At 55.1% G+C, this 19,843-nt stretch overlaps 1 protein-coding gene across 3 annotated transcripts in view; it reads left to right on the forward strand.

Annotated features, from left to right (window-relative positions):
- The window catches only part of ELAVL1 (ELAV like RNA binding protein 1), a 35,251-nt gene extending 22,021 nt beyond the window's left edge, over window positions 1-13,230 (forward strand). For all 3 annotated transcript variants that reach the window (XM_046685429.1, XM_046685431.1, XM_046685430.1), the window contains exons 3-6: window positions 1,562-1,665; window positions 3,477-3,630; window positions 8,382-8,607; window positions 11,688-13,230. In XM_046685429.1, the coding sequence (XP_046541385.1) occupies window positions 1,562-1,665; window positions 3,477-3,630; window positions 8,382-8,607; window positions 11,688-12,012 (809 nt within the window). In that variant the 3' untranslated portion in view covers window positions 12,013-13,230. The remainder of the gene's footprint in view (window positions 1-1,561; window positions 1,666-3,476; window positions 3,631-8,381; window positions 8,608-11,687) is intronic.
- Window positions 13,231-19,843: the final 6,613 nt, after the last annotated feature.

Below are 19,843 nucleotides of genomic sequence, written 5' to 3' on the forward strand. Positions count from 1 at the left end.
TCTATGAAATTCCCACCCAAGCCGCCTCCTTGCTGTCAAGGTCATCGAAAACAAGGCAAGTCTGAGAAACTGACCCAGCCCAGCGGAGCCTAAGGAGACATGACAGCTAAATGTCACGCGGGGTCCTGGGTGGCATCCTGGGACAGAAAAGGACATTGGGGGAAGCTAAGGTCATTTGAATCAAGTATGGACTGTAGTTGATAATCTATCAGTGCTGGTTCGTTAGTTGTAACAAATGCAGCATCGTAGTCTAAGATGTTACTAATGGGGAGACTGGTGTGGGGTTTATGGGAACGCTTTGTGTTATCTTTGTCATTTTTCTTTAAATCCAACAAATAAAGTGTATTGATTTATTTTTTTTTAAGTGGCAAAACTGGGTTAGGCTTTCCCCCGGGTTCCAGGTCTCATCTTCAGCCGGAGGGCCTGGGTGTGGCTGGCACGGTGGGCTGAGCCAGTGTTCAGTGTGGCTCAAGGCCTGCTCTTGTTTCTCACCTGCTCGTTGTCGCCCTCCGCCACCCAGAGGAGTGGAGCAAAGCTCCGTGCGGGGGGCCTTTGTCTCGCTCACCGCTCGCTCGCTCTGTGCGCAGAGCAGTGCCCACCAACGTGGGTGTGGGTGTGGGTGTTGATTGTTCTCCAAGCCTCCCCCTGCTCCTCCTGCAGTGAAAGTGTTTGACGAGGCCTCTGTAAGGCTCCTTCCGCCTCCAACCCCCCGCCGATGCTTCCCTCTGAGACCCCACAGCCCCTCCCCTGCTGGGCTGCGTCCCTCCCATGTGTCCAGTGGGTGGTCGCTCCCACTGCTTCTGCACTTTTCACACACAGGGATGGGGACACCCTACCTGTCGCCCTGGATGTCTTTGGGAAGAACTCAGGTTTTCGCATCTGCTAAGGCTCCCCCAGACTGTAGCTGATGATGCTGTCACAGTGGAGGCTGCTGCCCTGGGGAGCCCTGGAAGCCTGGCTAGGCTGTGAGGGCGGGGACTTCTCTCGGCTCGGGCTTCTCCTTGTGCTCCCCAGCTGGGTCACAGATTCAGGAAAGGAAGGGGAACTGACGCTGGGTGGCGCCGGAGCCCAGCAAGCCTTCCCGCTCTGGGGACGCAAGTGGCAGAGCAATGCCTACACACAGGCAGCTGGTCGTCACGAGGCTCTCCCCACCTGCCGGTCTTCCTCCTCACTGCGACCATCCTCCTCGTACCCCTACAAGGCCCCCTTGGAGCCCCACAGAGCGCCCACCACCAGTGGGACCGTTCATTGTCATTGCTTCAGTGATGGGGTCCCCAGGGTGCTGTCAAGTATCACAGTGTTTGTTTATAGATGACTTTTTTTTAGTTAGAAAAGTAGCATTTGTTGATTGCAGAGAATGTGACAAACCATCATATGGCTTGTCAGCACCGTCTCTAGCCCTGCTTCCTGGCGGCCGTGGCTCCAGCGTTTCAGTGCATTGTCTTCGTTGTCTTTGCTGACTCGTCCTTGTGAGCCCAGCGGGACATCTTCCTGTTCGTCCCCCGGGCGCTCTCGCTCGCTCTCGGTCGGTTTACCGATGTCCGCCTCTTCCCCGGCACAGGACACAGCTTGGGCTATGGCTTTGTGAACTACGTGACTGCAAAGGACGCCGAGAGAGCGGTAAACACGCTGAACGGCCTGCGGCTCCAGTCAAAGACCATTAAGGTGAGAGGCTGCACTCACTCCTCGGTCATGCCTCTCCCGGGTGGAGTGTATGCCGAGCCCTGGCCTGGATGCGCGGCCCCCTTGGTCCCGTCGCTGCCGAAGGCATTGTCAGCACGATGCTGTCAGAGCATCGGAGGGGGCTCCCATCTGCTCGGAGTCAAGGCATTGCGGGTCAGATGCATGCAATGTGGTGCCGGTCCACGGCCTTATGCTGGTGGCTCATGGCCTTCTCAGCCCCCTCCGTGAAGGGAGGGTCCCCATGCAGTGCACTTACACAGGGGCCTGTCTCCTCTCCTGGCCGCGATGTTTCCATCCCGTGCCGAGCCCGGCCCTCCTGCCCGCTCCCGGCTTCCTGCAGTGGCGGCCGTCTCATTCCCCCGGCCTCCCTGCCCAGGTCTCCCTTCATGCCCCATCCCAGCCAGTTCATTCAACACTCACGTAGCAAATGTTTATTGAGCACCTACTGTGTGCTGGACAGTGAACAATGCAGACAAATCCCGCGCCCTCATGGAGCCGTGTGCACGCATGCAAACAATAAGTGGGAATATGGAAGCCACGTGTGGCAGAGGTAAGTGTCACGGAGGTGCTTGGGGGGAGGTGACGTGTCTGTGGGAGACTTCATGTTGACTTGAGGGAAGAGACGGAGCTGTGGAGTGACCGGAGGGGGTGTCTTGGGCAGAGCGTCGGCAGTGTCACTCACAGTGCAAGGGCTGTGCTGGCTCCTGGGCCGAGTCGGTGAGTCCTCCAGGTCTCACAGGGCAGCTTTCCTCTGCCTTCTTGTTCTTGTCAACATGCTGCCACCTACCCTCCTTTTGTTGGCCCGGGGCCCCACCTCCCGTCCCCAAGTGTCAGTCTTCAGGCTCCCGTGATCTGGGACAGCTCCTCCCGCAGGCAAACCTTATGTTTTCTCACCCTTCACTCCCCACTCAGCCCTCCTTTGGAATATGCCACCTCCCGCTGTCCCGGCCGCACCCCCGACCTGCTTCCTGCAGCAGCCTGCAGCTGCTGTGCCCACCACCCCTTACCCGCAGACCTGGCAAGTTAGCTCTTGTTCCTGAGACGCGTGCCTGCCAGTGTCCACCTGAAGCCACTTGGAATGCGACTGTCCTACCTGAGCCTTTGGACCTGCCAGATCCTCCCACCCCGTCCCCCCCCAGGAAGCTGCCCCTCTGATTCACTTGGGCACCCAGAAGGGTCTCTCCTGGGACCTGCTCAGTGGCAGGGCTTCCTCGGCTCATCGGAGCTCAGAGCCACTTGTGTGCCTGTGCACTCCAGGTCCCGAGGCTGCGGCTGGGCCTCCCGAGTTCCATTCTGCAGAGTGGGCTGGGAACCCGAACTTCCACTCACCTGCCAGGGAGGTCTTACAGTCTGGCTGTGGCGGCGCATGTTCAGCTCAGAGGCTGGTTGTCCGTTCCTGCCGTTAAACTCTTCATGATCTTGAGTGCTCGGTGTCTTAACATCCCTGGACAGGAAGACACTTGCTCATCGGCAGATTTGCCAGGCCCACCTTGTGCCGTGCAGGCACAGGATGTGTCGTGCGCTCCCTGAGGTCGGGAACTCGGCCCACGGCCCCTCGCCAGGGGCTGGGAGGGCTGGGCGAGAAGACGCTGCCGAGTGCCCAGCTCTCTCCCCGGCCGCTGTGAGCTGCCAACACGCGCTGCTGCGAGCGATAGATGTCCCGAGGAGGACAAATAGTCCTGTGCGTGATTTCCTACCATAGGGCAGCTTTTTCTCACCCGAAAGTTTGACACCCTCCCTCGATGCTCAGCCCACGCACTTGCCCAGACTCCAGCAAGCGGTTTTGTTTTAAGGTGTCGTACGCTCGCCCAAGCTCAGAGGTCATCAAAGACGCCAACTTGTACATCAGCGGACTCCCGAGGACCATGACCCAGAAGGACGTGGAGGACATGTTCTCTCGGTTCGGGCGCATCATCAACTCCCGGGTCCTTGTGGATCAGACCACAGGTACGGCGGGTGGCCTGGGTCACACGGTGAGGTTCTCCTCTAGCTGGGGGGCCAGGTTTCCTGGGGAAGACACACCACTGTTAGATTTTCAGTGTCATTAGTTATTCCACCATTGAGGACAGAAGCGAAATGAGAAGGCGCTGGCTTTTGTTGTACGAGTCTGGGAAGATAAAGAGCATGAAAGCAGCCCATGTGTTAGGCCAGCATTTTATGATGAGAACAAGAGATTCTGGCACCTTCCCTTGGGTGCCCGCATATCCAGCCTGGCCTGTGAAGGGGGTGACAAGGCCACTGCTCAGCCGATCGCCGCTGTTCTTGCTGCAGACGACAGCGTGCGGCATGAGACTGTCCTCACTCAGGGTCCAGAGGCCCCGCAGCTTCAGGGGTGACTGCTTCCGATGAGTGTTCTTCCATCCTCCCCCGCACAGAGCTCAGAGCAGTGACCTCCTTTCGCTGACAGTCCCGGCCACTTGGCTGGCCCCTTTTGGGTCATCTCAGTTCAGGACATGAGCAGCTTGGGCTCCGGGCTTTGCATGAAGCAGTCAGGCACAGCTGAGCCGGGGACCCACGCATGCCTGCAGAAGCAGCCCCAGCGGGGCAGGAGACGCGCAGTCCAGCCCTGATCAGGTGGCCCGCCTGCCCTGTAGGCCCAGGGCCTGGGCCCGGGATGCCCCCTGCCAAGCCCTGAGCGTCGCTCCGTCTGGGCCATCCCTGCTTCCGACTCCTCAGTTCCGGCCCAGCTGGAGTGGGAATCTGCTGACAGCTAGAAAGGAGGATTTGTGCTCGCAGAGCTCAGGGAAGCCAGCGGAATTGTCTGCAGGGGATTTTTATGTTCACACAGCACACAGCGTGCTCAGCAGTCCCTTGGCTGTGGCATCAAAGGAGACCCTGGGTCGTTGGGTCACAGGAAGTCGTAGCTCTGAGGCAACCTCCTTTCCCAGAGACCAGCCACACCCCTGGGAGCAGAGCGGCCTTTGCCCTTGGCGCAGACAGGCAGGGCCTTCCTGTCCTGTGACAGACAGGGGTTGCAGGTGCACACGTTTCCCACGTCCCCTCAGCCCTGTGCTCTGAGGCGGGTGGCCTTGTCACTTGCCCTTCCTTCTCCCGCCGCAGCTGTGGCAGCCCAGCTGGACATGTGCTGGCCTTGCCTGCCGTCCAGCTCCAGGACTAGTCCAGGACCTGGCCTTGAAAGGACTGGACACAACATGTCCCCCAGGAGCCTGAGGAGGAGACACGGCTTCTGGAGCCTGGTCCGAAGGCACAGGTCATTGGCATTTCGTGGGAGCTCTGCCTCCCCCCAGCCCCCGTGGCCTGGCCCAGACCCCAGCTCCAACACCAGGCTAGACTGGAGGGACGTGGGCTCCACCCAAGCCTCCTCCTCCATTCACACCTTCGCTCTGGGCTGTGGGGTGGGGACGCCGTTTCCTTGGTGTAAACCCCCTCATCCGCACCAGAATAGTTTCCTGTGGTCCCTAAAGCCCCCCTTACTTACCTTCAGGTACCAGTTGAGCAAGAACCGTCCAGTTGGCTGCACGTATTTCTTCCCAGCCCCACCTGCATAAGAGCATCTACTGGGCCGCCTGGGGACCCAGAGAGGGTGACTGTGCTGGGCCACGTTCTGCCTCCACATCCTTTTTAGATTCCCCGAGGACTGCTGTGCCTCTGCTTGTCTCTGTTCAGCCAGAGCCCAGCGCTGCTGAGCAGCACCTGGCTCTCTTGGGTCAGAGTCCACCCACCCCGGGAATGCACCCAGCCACCCAGCTTTTGTACCCACCATCCCGAGGGAGGCCACTTCTGCAGACAGCTCCCCTTGTCTGTCTGCTGGGGATTTGGCCTCACTTCCCTCTGCAAGGCCACTGTCTCCTAGAGGGTTGGGGCATCTCAGGATTGCCCCCAAGACTCAGCCTGCTGCACAGGACCCTCGCTCTCCCTCAGGCCTCCCTGCCAGCCTCTGCCACTTGCACGAAGGGCCTGGGACCCCCACCCCACACCTCTGTCTGTTGTGGAATCCTTGCAGGTGGGCGGGAGGGAGGCAGAGGGAAGGCAGAGATGAGGGGGTCCCAGGGGATCCCTCTTCACAGCTCTCCCCCGGCCTGGGGAGTAGGATCGGAAGGCAGAAGGCTGAGCCCCCGGGACTGTGAGCTTCCAGGCCCTCCCTCTGCTCTAGAGGAGGCCACCAGCCCAGGGCTCCTCTGCTGGGCCAGGCTGCTCGGTGCTGGCACCCCCATGGAGCCCACGAGGGGCCGGGACAGAGGAGAGCGTGGCAGACAGACTTCCGTGTCGAGTTTGCCCCCAGATGACGTGCCTTTGAGGGTTAAAGAAACGAGGAAGCTCCTAACCTCCCAAGCTGATGGAACTTAATTTTTTTTTTTAATTTCTTTCCTCCTTCATTTTAATTGTAAACTTTATACTTTACTCATCGGGAGATCGTGCCATTTATTAGTCTCTGCTCTTAATTCTAAAAAACACTAGAAGAAAAACAGAACCATCTTGAAAAAGTAGACATTCATCAGATCGTTTAGTGAATTTACATTCCCTGATGTTCAATAACGTTCTCTTTCTCTTTCTGGGGTTTTCTTCGTTTCGCTTGGGCAGTTTTCCTTTGAAAGTCGTTTTACACAAGCAAACGGGAGCCCCGCTTGCACGCACACTTTCTCTCTGCTTGGTCGCAAGGTCCTGCTGCATCGAATGGAGCCACCGCCCCGGGGCAGCTCTCGGGGAGCCCACCGACTATGCTTTCAGTCCCATTAGCCTCGAGTTAGGTTTCTCTTCAGTTTTCCCGTCTAAGCTGCTGTTCACGCGTTGAAGAGTCAATAAAAACAGTGTGTGCCAAGTACGTGTTTTCAGGTGTTCCTTCTGAACTGAAATTTTAGCATGAGCTCAGGCTCTGGAACTTTCCTGGCACAGGTGGGAATTGCTAGGTCTGAGCTCACTGAGTCAGCCAGTGTCTCTGGCTGTGTGAATTTGACGTTTATATGTAAACAGTCGTGGAGCCAGTGCGGGGGCAGCCTTGAGGCCACTAGGAGCCGCTGGGCTGGGGGGACCCCCCAGAAGGAGTTTCCCAGTTGGAGAGTTGGGGTGTGGGCCTTAGGGCTCAGCCTGGGGCGTCCACTGTCGGTGATCATTGTAAAGAAAGAATCCTTGGCCTCAGGGTCCCTGACTGCTGTCGCCTCAAACAGGGCCCACAGTGTTGCATCCACGTCAGGCCTGAGGTGGAATTCTAGGCCCAGAGGGGGTGACCGTGCCTTGCACTGATGCTTGTCATCTCAGTGCCCCACCTGGGGTGCCTGCATCTCTGCATGTCCCTCCATGGCCTCTGGGCCAACTGGGGAGACCCATGCCCTGTGCCCATCATGGGGACAGTTGGTGAGACCCTGTGGGAAACAGTGCTGGGACATAGCTGACTGGGGGACGTCCCTGTGCTCACTTAGCCGGTGGCCCTAGCCCAGGGCTGTCATGCTTTGATAACTGTCATTCACCGCGTGCTCAAAGCCTTTGTCCAGAGAAGAGAGTGCGACTTAGGATGGCCTGTGACTGGCAGTCGAGAACTTGAGTGTCCAGGATAGGGCTGTCCCTGTTGCCTCCCCTGCCAGGGCAGTCCTGTGACTCCAGCCCAGTGACGTCGCCCTCCTCTGGCCCTCAGCTGTCGCCTCCCCACTATACTTTGCCCTTCACGCTTGACCCCAGTTTCTTTTCCCCAGGAGGAGGAGCCAGGCCTCACCATGGCTCTGCATTCCCTCACCCTAGCCCCACCCCATTCCTCGAGGTGTCCTCATCGCTCCGCCAGGCCCAGAATGTGGATGGATGGGGTGGAGAGTGGCTGAGCCCTCTCGCATCCAGTTTGCTCGGATCTCACTCCTACCAGGCTGACCCAATGCTGCCTTCTGCCCTTGGGCCCTGCTCTCAGGCAGCCAGGTCCAGGGTCACGTTCTCGCTCTGTCGAGGGATTGGGTTACAGCAGGGACCCAGGGATGGCCTTCGGGTGGCTCAGTCTAACTGCCAAGAGAAGGCGCCCTCCCAAGGCAGCCGGAGGCCGAGCCGGGGGGGGCCTGGCCCTTCCCACGCAGGAACAGGACCAGGTATGGAGTGGGCCTACGGCAGGGCTCCCAACCCGCCCAGGGTCTGTGGGCAGGTGTCAGCACTGCTGTGTGTGCTGGGGCAGTTTTCTGGGGCAAGAGTGAGTGGCAATTTGGGGCCCGCAGGGGGTCTCAGGACCTTACAGTGGCGTATGCAAGAGATGAGTGAGAGTTCGGCAGCAGGTGTCCGGAGAGACTTGATAGCAGGACTCCATGGCCCGAGGGAGTCTCGGGGGACACCAGAGCCCTGGCAGATCCCTCACCCGGCCCTCGTCATCCGCCTGCTTCTCAGCACGTCTGTGTGCCCATGCTGTGGTGGGCACCTGGCATCGAAATAGTGGTGAAGGATGTAATCTCCTCTAACGTGGCTTTTTTCAAGAAACAGGTTTGGGTGTCTGTTTGGGATGTCTGTCACCAAGATGTCTTTTGGCACCGAGACTGTGGAGTTGGTGCCTCAACTCAAAAGAAAGTCTGAAACCTTAATCTTTTATTAGTCATTGTTTGGGTTTTTTTAAATTCATTAGCGTCCATATTTAGGTTTCATTTTTGTTTATCTCATTAAGCAAGCATCCAGTCTGAACCACAGTAGACTGACTGACTTGACTTTTGCTTTTCAGTTTGAAAACTCCTTGCATTTTTTCCCCCTAACTCCATTTTTGTTGGTTTGTTAAAAAGGTTTGTCCAGAGGGGTTGCGTTTATCCGGTTTGACAAACGGTCGGAAGCGGAAGAGGCAATTACCAGTTTCAATGGTCATAAACCCCCAGGTTCCTCCGAGCCCATTACAGTGAAGTTTGCCGCCAACCCCAACCAGAACAAAAACGTGGCGCTGCTCTCCCAGCTCTACCACTCGCCGGCCAGACGGTTCGGAGGCCCCGTCCATCACCAGGCGCAGAGATTCAGGTGGGTCAGGTGGCGGCACGCTCCCCTGTCCAGCCGTTCCCAGCGGACCGGCTCTGCTCCTTAGGGCGGTCCCAGCCCGGCTGGCTGGGTGACCATGTGCGATGGGGACCGCTGGGCATGCCAGGCCCATCGCGTCAGAAAGCCATGTTCAGAATCATTTCCACCTGCATCCAGAAGGTGTCTGTGTGACAGCTGTTTGTTTCCACGGGCATGTAGTTTTTAATTGCCATCAAAAAGTGGGTGCCAGCTCCAACCAGGCCCCAGGGAGGGCGTGCCTAGCGCTCCGGTGTCCAGTTTCTAGTGACACCACAGTGGAGCCGTGAGTTTGAAAGATGGTTCTATGTGACAGCGAGAGCTGTCCTGCCAGAGTGTTTGAACAGGCGGGCCCAAGGCAGACCTTTCCCGTCACCTGGCTTGTGGAGTCGTGTTGGGATCTGAATATTACACACCTTCTGTTTAGAAGCCCTGTCCTAGAGGTGAACAGTCTTCCCAGAGTCCTGAGTCTTTCCCTATTGAAAGTGATTCTGGTTGCCAGGATCTAGTAGAACAGAGACACTGACAGTCAGTAACCTGGACTCCAGGATCCCGGGTGAACCACCTCTCGAAGAGCGGAGACCCCAATTTCGGGGCCGTTTTGTTTTGTTTCTGTCAAAACTTCAAGAAGTGGCCTGAGGGCTTATCTCGGGTGTGTTAAGGATTTTTCTCCGCACCTTTTCAGGTGTCCCATCTTTGTTTTAAGCAGTGGGGGTGGGTAAAACCCTGCCCATTTCCACAGATGCCGATTTGCGAGCTGTTATTTTCCCAGGCCAGCGATCCAGAGTTCTCAGCCCGGCCCAGCTTCCAAAGCTGGCCTTCCTTCCCTGGTGTTTCTAATTTAAAGACACAGGCGGGGGAAGGGCTTTGCACAGAAGCGAGCTAAATCCGCTTTTGAAAATCAGGTGACGCCGTGGGCATCACCACCGACCAGGCGGGATGTGTGGACGGCAGCGTTCAGTGAGTTCCCCAGGAACTCTGGAAAACCAGGGAAGCTTGGAGGAGGAGAAGACACAGTAACATGGAGTGGGGAACAAAGGGAGACAAGCAGGAGCAAGTGCTGGTCAGGCAGGAAAGGGATCGAGATGGCCAGAGGGACACAGTGAGGAGAGGTGGGAGGAAGAAGGGGAGGGAGGGCAAAGCCACCACCAGAGGCAGAGAGAGGAGAAGAAGAGACACCCAGGAGAGGAGTTTGCAGTCAGTTCTTATCACGTCGGAAAAAGGCCCAAATAAAGGAAGAGTCAGTTCTCCTTTTGTACCATCAGAGAAAAGGAAGGGTGGGTTTCACGACAGTCACGATGAAGGAAGTCAGCTCCAGTTAGAGGGGAAAGGCCAGCCAACAGTGGTTAATGAGGATGAGTCATGTCAATGAAGACAGTACCGTGTCCCCGCAGGTTCTTTTCAGCATAGTCGCTCTATAAAGACTTCACTGTAATAGCTCGGGTCTGCATTCGATATCCTACGAAACATGGAGGGAAGGAGGTCTTTCTCCAAGTTGGAGCCTCTTTCCATTCTCATTGAGAACCAGCTTGGCTTAATGTCACACAGGTGCTCGGGTTCCCTTTCCCACCCGCATTTTGGTGGTGCTGTGGTCTCACAGTCGTCCAGACAGACTCAGTACCACTGACAAGCCACCTGAGTCGTTTAACCAACTCAGACATCCCGGCTGGGGCTGTTTAAAAGTATTCTCGAAGATTCAAAACCATGGCCAATAATGTGTCTTGATTCTTCCATAACTGCATGAAAAATAGCCCTTGGATCCGTGGGCTGCAACCTGGGGCTGATCACTCTTCTCTCACATCTGTGAAGAGAGTGAATCTAATTTTTTTTTTTTTGAGGAAGATTAGCCCTGAGCTAACTATTGCCAATCCTCCTCTTTTCGCTGAGGAAGACTGGCCCTGAGCTAACATCCGTGCCCATCTTTCTCTACTTTATATGTGGGATGCCTGCCACAGCATGGCTTGCCAAGCGGTGCCATGTCAACACCCGGGATCCAAACTGGTGAACCCTGGGCCGCCAAAGCGGAACATGCGCACTTAACCGCTGTGCCACTGGGCCGGCCCCTGAGAGTGAATCTGTTGAATGGTGCTAGAAGGCACCCACTTACCCCAATCAGCCCCACAGCTCGAAGCCCGATTTTATTTTGGAGCAGGTGGTATTTCTCTGATTGCATTGTGTGGCTTCACAGATGCTGTGTCGTGCTCAGATATTCTTAAATTGACCCGAAGACTGTTACTTTTTAATTTGTGAAATATCTAGAGGGTCACGTGGCTTCAGAAACAATTTTGTCACCTCCCTTACTCCTTATTGCAACGGCCGCACAGTTGTAGAAGGCTTATTTGTGATGTCACTGAAAGTGTCACTTTGGAAAGGGTCCCACATGTTTAGTAAAGCTGGGTGAACTTGTAGTTCCCAGCCCTCAGTTCTGCCCCTGGCCCTTCTGGGATGTTCTGAGCCAGCAACAGAAGGTTGCCCGGAACTGTGAGAGGGAATTCCCTTGCACCCTGCAGTGGCCCTCCCCAGGGGTGTATGGCAACCAGACACTGCTGAACCCTCAAAGAGGGAGGGTCGTCACGAGGGGAACGTGCAGAATTGGAGGAAAGAAAAGAAAAAATCTAGTCCCCCCCACACATACGCACATACACAGACATAGGGTATGAGCAGTTTCCTCCAGGAAGATCTGAGGATGTCACAGCAGCTAGGAGGATGCGGAGAAGCTTCCATCATTTAAAATGTGGGGGGCACGGAATGGCTAAACAGGGCCCTCCCCACCTCTGTGGTGGCAGGGGTGGAGGGAGTGGCTGGTCGGAGGCCACTAACAGGCCGCTGCTCCAAGAGAAGGCTCTCGACCCTGCAGGGAGCCCACCCCTCCCCCCGCCACCATATTGAAGTCCTCTTGGTTTGTGACTGGTGGGGGTGCCAGGCCCGAGCACCTCACACCGGGCTGTGTAGAGGCCAGGGCCCGAGCCGTCCCCCGCCCGCTCCCCCGCGGTGGCGTGCTGGCCGGCACTGACCTTGACCTGAATGCTGTGCTCTCTGTTTGCTAGGTTCTCCCCTATGGGTGTAGATCACATGAGCGGGCTTTCTGGGGTCAATGTCCCAGGCAACGCTTCCTCGGGCTGGTGCATCTTCATCTACAACCTCGGCCAGGATGCCGATGAGGGGATCCTTTGGCAGATGTTCGGCCCCTTTGGCGCCGTCACTAACGTGAAAGTGATTCGCGACTTCAACACCAACAAGTGCAAAGGCTTTGGCTTTGTGACCATGACAAACTATGAAGAAGCCGCGATGGCCATAGCAAGTCTGAACGGCTACCGCCTGGGGGACAAAATCTTACAGGTTTCCTTCAAAACCAACAAGTCCCACAAATAACTCGCTCATGCTTTTTTTTGTACGGAGTAGCTAATTAAGAGTGAAGAAGTTGAACCTTTTTTGTTAGTGTACAACTCATTTTGCGCCAATTCTCACAAGTGTTTGTCTTAGTCTAAATGAGAAGTGAAAAGGTTTTTATACTCTGGGATGCAACCGACATGTTCAAATGTTTGAAATCCCACCATGTTAGACCAATTTTAAGTTTCTTAAGTTATTTCCTTTAAAATATATATTAAACAGAAATCTAAGTAGACTGTTGACTAGCCAGTCCCTCGGGATGGTGGTGAAACTGAAGCATGCTTTAACTTCTGAGACTGTCTAACACCCGTTTCATTCGCTCTCGCCACAAACTGGACACAAAAAACCAAACGAAATGATCTTTTAGTTCTAGTTTGAGTTTTGAGACTAAAGCCGTTAGACAGATGCTGGGTGTGCGTTCCACCGCTTCACCATTTTAAGCGATTTCTGCTTTGGTTGACAGGAAATGGCTCTCCCAAGCAGGTTCCATTGCCACCTCCTGCCCACTCAGCCCCCCGGGCTCTGCCCAGTGGTCCTGGCAGCGGCAGCGGGCCCGACCGACGTGGGCCACCACCGGGGAGGGGGCCCACACGCCGGGCTGGGCCGGGCCCTCCAGAGAAGGACACGAACGTATTTTGTAAGCCCAGGCGCCAATGGGAATGGACCAAAGAGTTTCAGGGAAACTCCAGTATATTCCAGAGTCAGATCTAAGCCGCAGGCACGCCTGAAGACGGGTTGCCACTGTGCCACCCGAATTCCTGTCCACACACTGCATGCACGGTGCCACACACATCAGATAACTGTGGTTCACGATCCTCTCTCCAGTTTCCCAGAGCATCGAACACGGCTCGAATGCGTTCAGATCGCTCTATTTTTTAAGAACCCGGAAACATTTGAGCATTGTATCTCTCGCATCCCTTCTCGTGAGCGCTAGACCTTTTTCTACTTTAGCCAGACTCTGTTTGGAATCTCCGCTTTCGTATGAACACTCAGCAGAAAAGTACTTACTTCTTGCCAGTATCTATTAACTAAAAAGCCTTTGATTTGTAGTTTTAAAGATTAACCCTGCAAGTTCTCTTCATAACTGCCTTGACATTTGGGGTTGTTCTGTTCTGTTAATTTTCTTTTGCTTTTTTGTGTTTTTTGTTTGTTTTTACTCTTGCATTTAAGACCATTAAATTTGATTTTGTTTTGCTCAAATTTTGTTTTGTTTTTTATTTTACCTTTTCTTTCTTTTTGGCTAGGGAAGGTCCAGACAGCCCAGCATTCAGGGAGGGTTCATGAGATCTTAAGAAACAAAGCCTTACCTGGAGACAAAGCATTTACGAGTCTGTGGCTTGAGAACGTGTGGTCACAGATGGCGTTTTGTCAGACAGGGAGCCGGTAGGAAGAGGCGAAGAGAGAGGGCCTGAGGAGTAGGTCAGGCCAGGTGTCCTAATGTACAGAGAGGGTCCAGACCCGGACAGCCTAGTACCAGCAGTTTTTAACCTCGACGTGAGACTGAAAACGTGTAACCATAGGCTCTTTCTTGGTTATCGATATCATGGAATTGCGGTATTATTTATCTATCTATCTGTTTATCTATATCTATTTATTTATTTATTTAAATGGAAAAAAAAGTGGGCCCTGGGCGCAGCCTTCTCCAGAGCAGGTCAGTGTTCTGAGAAGCCCTTGGACGGTTCGAGGCTGCCCGTCCCCACCCCGTGTCTCTCGTGCTTCGTGGAGGGACTGCCAGCTGCTTGCATGAGCCCCCCAAATTTAAGAGGCTGCCGTGCTCTTTTCCCACTAAAGGCCAGGTTCGTACCTGGAGGCCTGGTCTCCTCAGTTGGCCAAGTGCCCCGGAGGACCTCTGCCCTCCCGCAGAAGTTTCCAGATCCTAAGTCAAAGCCAGCTTACGTGCCTCCTCCTGGAACCCAGAGCCAAGGCCTGTTTGCCTGGATCCGACACCAAGGGGGTCCCCACTCTGTCCGCCCCAGAGCGCTGTTACCCCGGGACCAGGGTGTTTTCCTGAGAGAACACGCTTTTGGGTTGCGCTCGCCTCGGGCCAACGTCTCCATGAAGATGAGGTTCCCAATCCTGAAGGCGACCTTTAAGTCTCCTCGTTGACCCACAGCCCTGCCAGCCCCCGCTAGTGTTCGGTTTCTTAACGAGAAATCTGTCGGAAACGTAAGCTGTGAAGTGCGGTGGGCCTGCCGCCAGCGCTGGGGCTGCCTCCCTCCCTGCCTTTTGTCTGAACCATATTGATTATTCTGCTGCTGGCGCAGGCGAGAAGGAGACATGAAGTGTATATGAACCTGTGGACGTTGCCTGAAGTTTCTCAGTTCGGTAAAATTCTCTTTTTACGTGGTCTCCACTCTTTGAGCAGCCTTCTAGCTAAAAACCCCGACGCGTTTCTCTGGGAGTTTTAATTAGCCGAACTGTGTGGAAGGATTCCGCTTTTGACCTGTTACTCCCGCTAGGCAATGTCACTCCCATCGGGGTACCAGATGCTGGCCCTGTGTCCAGAAAGCTCCTGACATCTTCTCTGGGCTTGTTTGCAAAAGGAAGACCCCATTTTTTTCTAGTCACAATCCAAAAGAAACTTCTTAAAAGTCTTTTGCATCTATCAGTCGTATCTGTATTTCGCAAAATGAGTGCTGTCCTTTTAGTTGGGGGTTTTGATGAAAATGAATGAAGAGTAGATAATGTTGATTTGTCAGAAGTTTGATTTGGTACATAAATGCCAAAGAGGCTTTGATCGAGTTCTCTTTTGACCTGTGTCGCTTCCCCTGGGAGCTGCTCGCTGAGCCACTCCGCATCTGTGAACCTGGTTCCAGTTGACTTAGCCCTTCTCCTCCCCTTGGCTCTGCCTTCCTTAGCTTTTCTGGGCAACATGCCACGCTGAGGTTCTCTGCGCTGGCTGTGCCTCTAGTCACACGGCCACCATCTCGCCAGAATAGCTGAAAGCTGGGCTCTCTCAGCCCGTGGGCAGATGGCGCTGGGTGCGTTCTGCCTTCTTTCTTCCCCGAAGGTGAGTCGTTCCCTGGCCAAGGGCAGCTGCCTTAACCTTTGAGAGTCTGCACTTGGTGTTGGTGCTGGACGGCCAGCATCCGGGGTCTGCAGGGCGGTCCCTGCTGGACCAGACAAGTAGGCGAATCCGAAGACTGTTATTGGCAATAACTTATCCTGGTTTTGCCTCCAAACGAGGGCCGTTTGTGTCTAAGTTGTCGCAAAGACGTGACTTACCCCAGTCCGCTGTCGACCTTGAAAATCAGAGTTGGCATCACCCCGCTGTTCCATTTCACATGGGATTCAGCCTGAGTTTATTTCTCTGTGCTTTCTGCAGCCCTCCTGGTTACATAGGAGACGCTAAGAATGAGCTGCCGAGGGCCTCTGTTCCCCATCCCCCAGCCCCACCCTCCCCCCGAAATTCTTCCATCTTCCCAGGACTTAAGGCACCTTTTGGGACCTGAGGCAGCCCCGCTGTTCATCAGCTTCCCAGGTCCGGGTCCCAGCTGAAGTCACAGTGCTTTCTGGCGCGTGGCAGGGATAACAGACACTTCCTTACAGTGGCGGCGGAACTTGAATCCCAGACCTCAGGCGAGGGCCACATTTCCAGCCTTTCTCATTCGCCTCTGACTTCTGATGACTGTATCCTCTATTTTCCCACAGCCTTTTCATGACATAGTTCAGTTTTCCGCTTGGTCATTTTTTTAAAAATAAATTACTTGTAAGTCACCGCAAAGACCTAAGTGAGGGGGACCGATGGTTTGAGCAGTGACATTTCCTTCCACCAGAAGGGAAGGCCTGTCCGTCGGGGGGGCCACCTCTTTACCGCGTGATGTTCCGTTTACAGTGACTTGCTCTGGGGGGCCGCTTCACCAGCCGGTTCCCGTGTTGTACGATAGATGGTAGACGTTTTGTATATTAGTGTGTTTTAAGTTATTGATTTGTTTTATATGAAATAATTTATTTTTCAGGTACCATTTTTCATTTTAACTTTGTTTTTACATGGGTTTGTTTTCAATAAAGTATGACACTGCTGTCCAAAAGTCACCAATAAAATGAATCTCATTGTGTTCTTTGGAGGATGTTTATGTAACTAGCTTTTTTTTTTTTAATGATTTTCAGGAAAAAAAAAAGCCCTTCTCAGTTTTCCATCCCCCCATTTGCCTTTTTATCCTTGTGAATAAATGTTCTTTAGTGTTTTAGGAGGAAAAAGCAAACCTAGATTTTGATAATCCAGAAGATTTCAGATTAATAAAGAAGCTTTGAAAGAAGACCATTTTTCAAAATTTTAGTGAAGTGTGAATATTTTTTGTCAATGGCTTTCTCAAAGAGAATGAAACTTTTGCACCATTTTCAGAGTTTTTATAGAGATGCCAAATTGATATATTTACATGTAATGGAAACATGAAAAAGTTTTATTAAACAATTGTTCATAGCTGTGTAGACATTTTAATTCAGTTTCCAAACCTCTCAAAAGCGTATTTTTGGAGTATGGAGTGCTGACGGTTTGGGGTGTCGCTTACGATTCCAAACGACTCGATTGTCCGAATCCTGACTTCTTTCCACAGGTATCAGGTTTGTGTTAAACACTGTATGTTCACTGTGATTGGAACTGTGTGCTATTTTGGTAATAAATGAAGTGGGATCATTGAGCTGTGGTGGTGTGGGGGTGATGGTGTGTGCCTTACGCGCAGCCCACGCTGAGGAAAGCGCGGCTCCCTTCTCCCCAGGTGAGCATGGGCCGCCCTCCGCCAAGCTGTCCCCTGCGTGCCAGGCCACGGTCTTGACCCACGCGGGGAGAGAGGGAGCCCCGGACAGCCCAGCCCAGAGTATAGGGGGGAAGACACCGGGACACGCTTCCCCGCGGCCCTCTGCCCCTGCCCAGATGTTGCCCGTTCCCTGGATGCACTCATGAGCCAGCCCCTCCCCTTGGAGACCCAGAGCCCCCCTGCTTCTCCAAGTTCAAAGGTTTGTGGGCCTCGTGTGTTGTCCCTGCTTGTTGCCTGTCCATCTGCTCCCCACACCTGAGCCCTGTGGCCGTTCCGAGGGTCTTCTGACACTAATCTCCTTTGGGGATGGGAAAGCGAGTTCTCAGTCACCTGGAGGCAGGTTGGAGCGCACAGGTCTGAGTGTCAGAGTCTTAGGTCTGAATCCCGGCTCTATCACTACCCAGTGTGAGATGCGGCCAAGCCACTGACTCTCCAAGCCTCAGAGTCCCCCTCTGGGAAATGGGGTCCCTGACACCCACCCCGTAGGATCCTCGTGTCAAGGAGAGCAGATCAGATAGGCCACTTGGCATTCCAGAAGCATCCAAGGAGCGAGATTGGGGTCCACAGAGAGAGCAGCCCCCGACGCTCCCTGCCCCTGGCGGGCTCAGCTGGGACCTGTGGATGGTTCCCTCCACCGGGCGCTTCCGTAGCCTCTTCTGAAGTCACCGGGTTTTCCTCCTTGTGTGTGGGGGTCTTGTAGTTCTGTGTTCATCTCCCTCTGTCCCAGATGTGGCTCAAGAGCCCACAACTTCCCCAGAGGCCTCAGCGTATCCAGCCCGTGTCCCTCGTAGAGAAGACGAAGAAGGGCCACACGCCAGCCGCAGGTGGCTCCAGGGGTGTCCCTCGGGTGCTCAGACCTGGGGTCCCACGCAGGGCCTCCAGCAAGGGCTCCTGGAGCCCGGGCAGTCCCAGGCACCGTCTGCACCTGTGCCGGAGGAGAGGGGCCCTGGGTGTCAGCCCTTCCCGTGCATCGGAGAGCAGGGCTTCTCGGAGCAGACCGGAGTGTGCATCCCCCTCCCTGGGGCCTTCTGAAAAAGCAGGGTGGTCTCCGGCAGGTCTGGGTGAGCCCAAGAGTCCAGGGACCTACTTTGAAAAGCAAGAGGTTTAAGAGGGTGCTGTAAGCGGGGGTGTGCTTAACAACGCCTTACCTTTGCTTGACCTCAATAATTTCTTAGCTCAACTTAAAAAGATTTCTGGAAGAGAAAGAGAAAAATCATGGACAGCAGTGTTGTCCTGGAGAGCCACAGGTTGCATTTAGTTAAGAAGAACCGAGCTGTGACATGAGCGTGTTTTTTCCTGGGGACTGGGGAGCACGCTGACTGACCCCTTACCCTCTGCCCCTGGCCTGGAGCCCCCTCGGAGCAGGACAGACGGTGGTGGCGTGCGGCTGCGAGCCTCTGGCAGCCCCGGGCTTTCTGTCCCACCAGCTCTGTGAAGCCCTCGGAAACCCACCAGCAAAACCGAAGCTGGCGGGGAGCCTTGATCCCGAGTTAACAGCTTGCTTTCCCCCAGCACCCAGCTGGGTGTCCAAGAGAAGAGACCAAAGACCCCCGCGTGGGTGTGCTGAGGGCTGGGGCATGTGGGGCCGCAGGGGAGGGCCTCGGGCCAGCAGCCTCTGAGCGGGAGTCAGCTAACCAGGGGCTCCCGAAGTCGCTAGAAAGTACTGGTGGGAAATGCCAGCTCCCATCCCTTATTAGCCGTGCTGTTTGCTTTACAGAGCACTTCGCGTTCTGCTAGCCCTGTAAGGAAGGTGTCACTGTTATTGTCCTTGTCCATGTACCCATTTTACAGATGATACAACAGAAGCTTAGCCAGTTGGAAAACGGGTGCCATTCAGTGCTGGTGATTTTTTTTTTCTTTACCATTTTGGTATAGAGCGTCCTAGGTTTGGGCTGCCGCTTAGTTTTGTGCTTCTGAACTGTCCATTTTGGGGTTCCGTCGGGGATGGGAATTTGGAGGTACAGAGGAGGCACGATGCTTCCTCGAGGTGGGGAGCTCTGCCTGCAGAAGCACACAGGGGTGGGGAGGCACTCAGGTGCCCGTGGGCACAGTCCAGGGGGCCAGGACCCAACCCCAGGTTCTCTGGGGATGGTTCAGCCACCCAGAGCAAGGGAGCAAGGGAATCCCTCTCGAGCCCCCGCAGAGGGAGCAGACAGCCAGCTCCCTCCCTCTGGGACCTCCTGGGACAGTGTCCCCCAAGAGCCTGAGGGCTCCCCGTAACCTGCCACCAGAACTGGGACGGAATTTGTAGGCCTCGTGTCCTAAAAAGTATTGAGAACTTGAAGACGGCGACAGCAGAGCATTAGACCCAGCTCGGGGCCCCGTGTGACTGCACGGTCGCACGCCCACCGCGCCAGCCCTGCCTGCCACCCACCCCTGGTCGGGAGTGTTCAGGTTGCCTTTGGGCTTCTCGAAGACTCTGGAATTTCACACTCTGCCTTCCCCCTTCACTCCAAGGGCTGCATTCTGTCTGATGGATTTTCCCCAGTTGAAGGAGCTGGTGAGGGGCCCGGAGAGTCTGAAGGTGGCAGCATCTGGGTCCTGGGGCGCGAGGGCTGGGGTCGCAGAGGAAACCGAGGCTCAGAGAGCAGAGCCGCTGCTCGGGCATGGAGGGACCAGGGCTCGGGACGGGCTGCTGAAGGGTCCTTTCCAGTTGGAGGGACCCAGGGCAAAAGGTGGGGGTGGGCACAGCGCTGAGGCATTGGGAGGGGAGCCAGTGTGGTGTCGCAGGCGCAAAGACCCCTCTCTCTGTCAGTCAAGCCGCACGGGAGGGCTTGTGGCACCACAGTGCAAACCACGCACCCCCGACCCATGCCAAATGGCCAGCCACTGCGGGGTGCAGACGGCCAGGGGGAGCGAGGCCCCAGAATCAGTCTGTGCAGGGTCTGGAGCACCAGGGCCCCTCGGGGAGGACTCTGGATCCAGCATAGGGGGCTTGCTAAGCCAGCTCTCACCCACAGTGAGTGGAAGCTTTCTCCTTCATCCGTATAAATAAAATGGCCGCATCCCAGGCGGACAGCATGATCAGGATGGTCAGACCTGACATACAGAACATG

This window comes from Equus quagga, chromosome 14, assembly GCF_021613505.1.
Source record: "Equus quagga isolate Etosha38 chromosome 14, UCLA_HA_Equagga_1.0, whole genome shotgun sequence".
Lineage (NCBI taxonomy): Eukaryota > Metazoa > Chordata > Mammalia > Perissodactyla > Equidae > Equus > Equus quagga.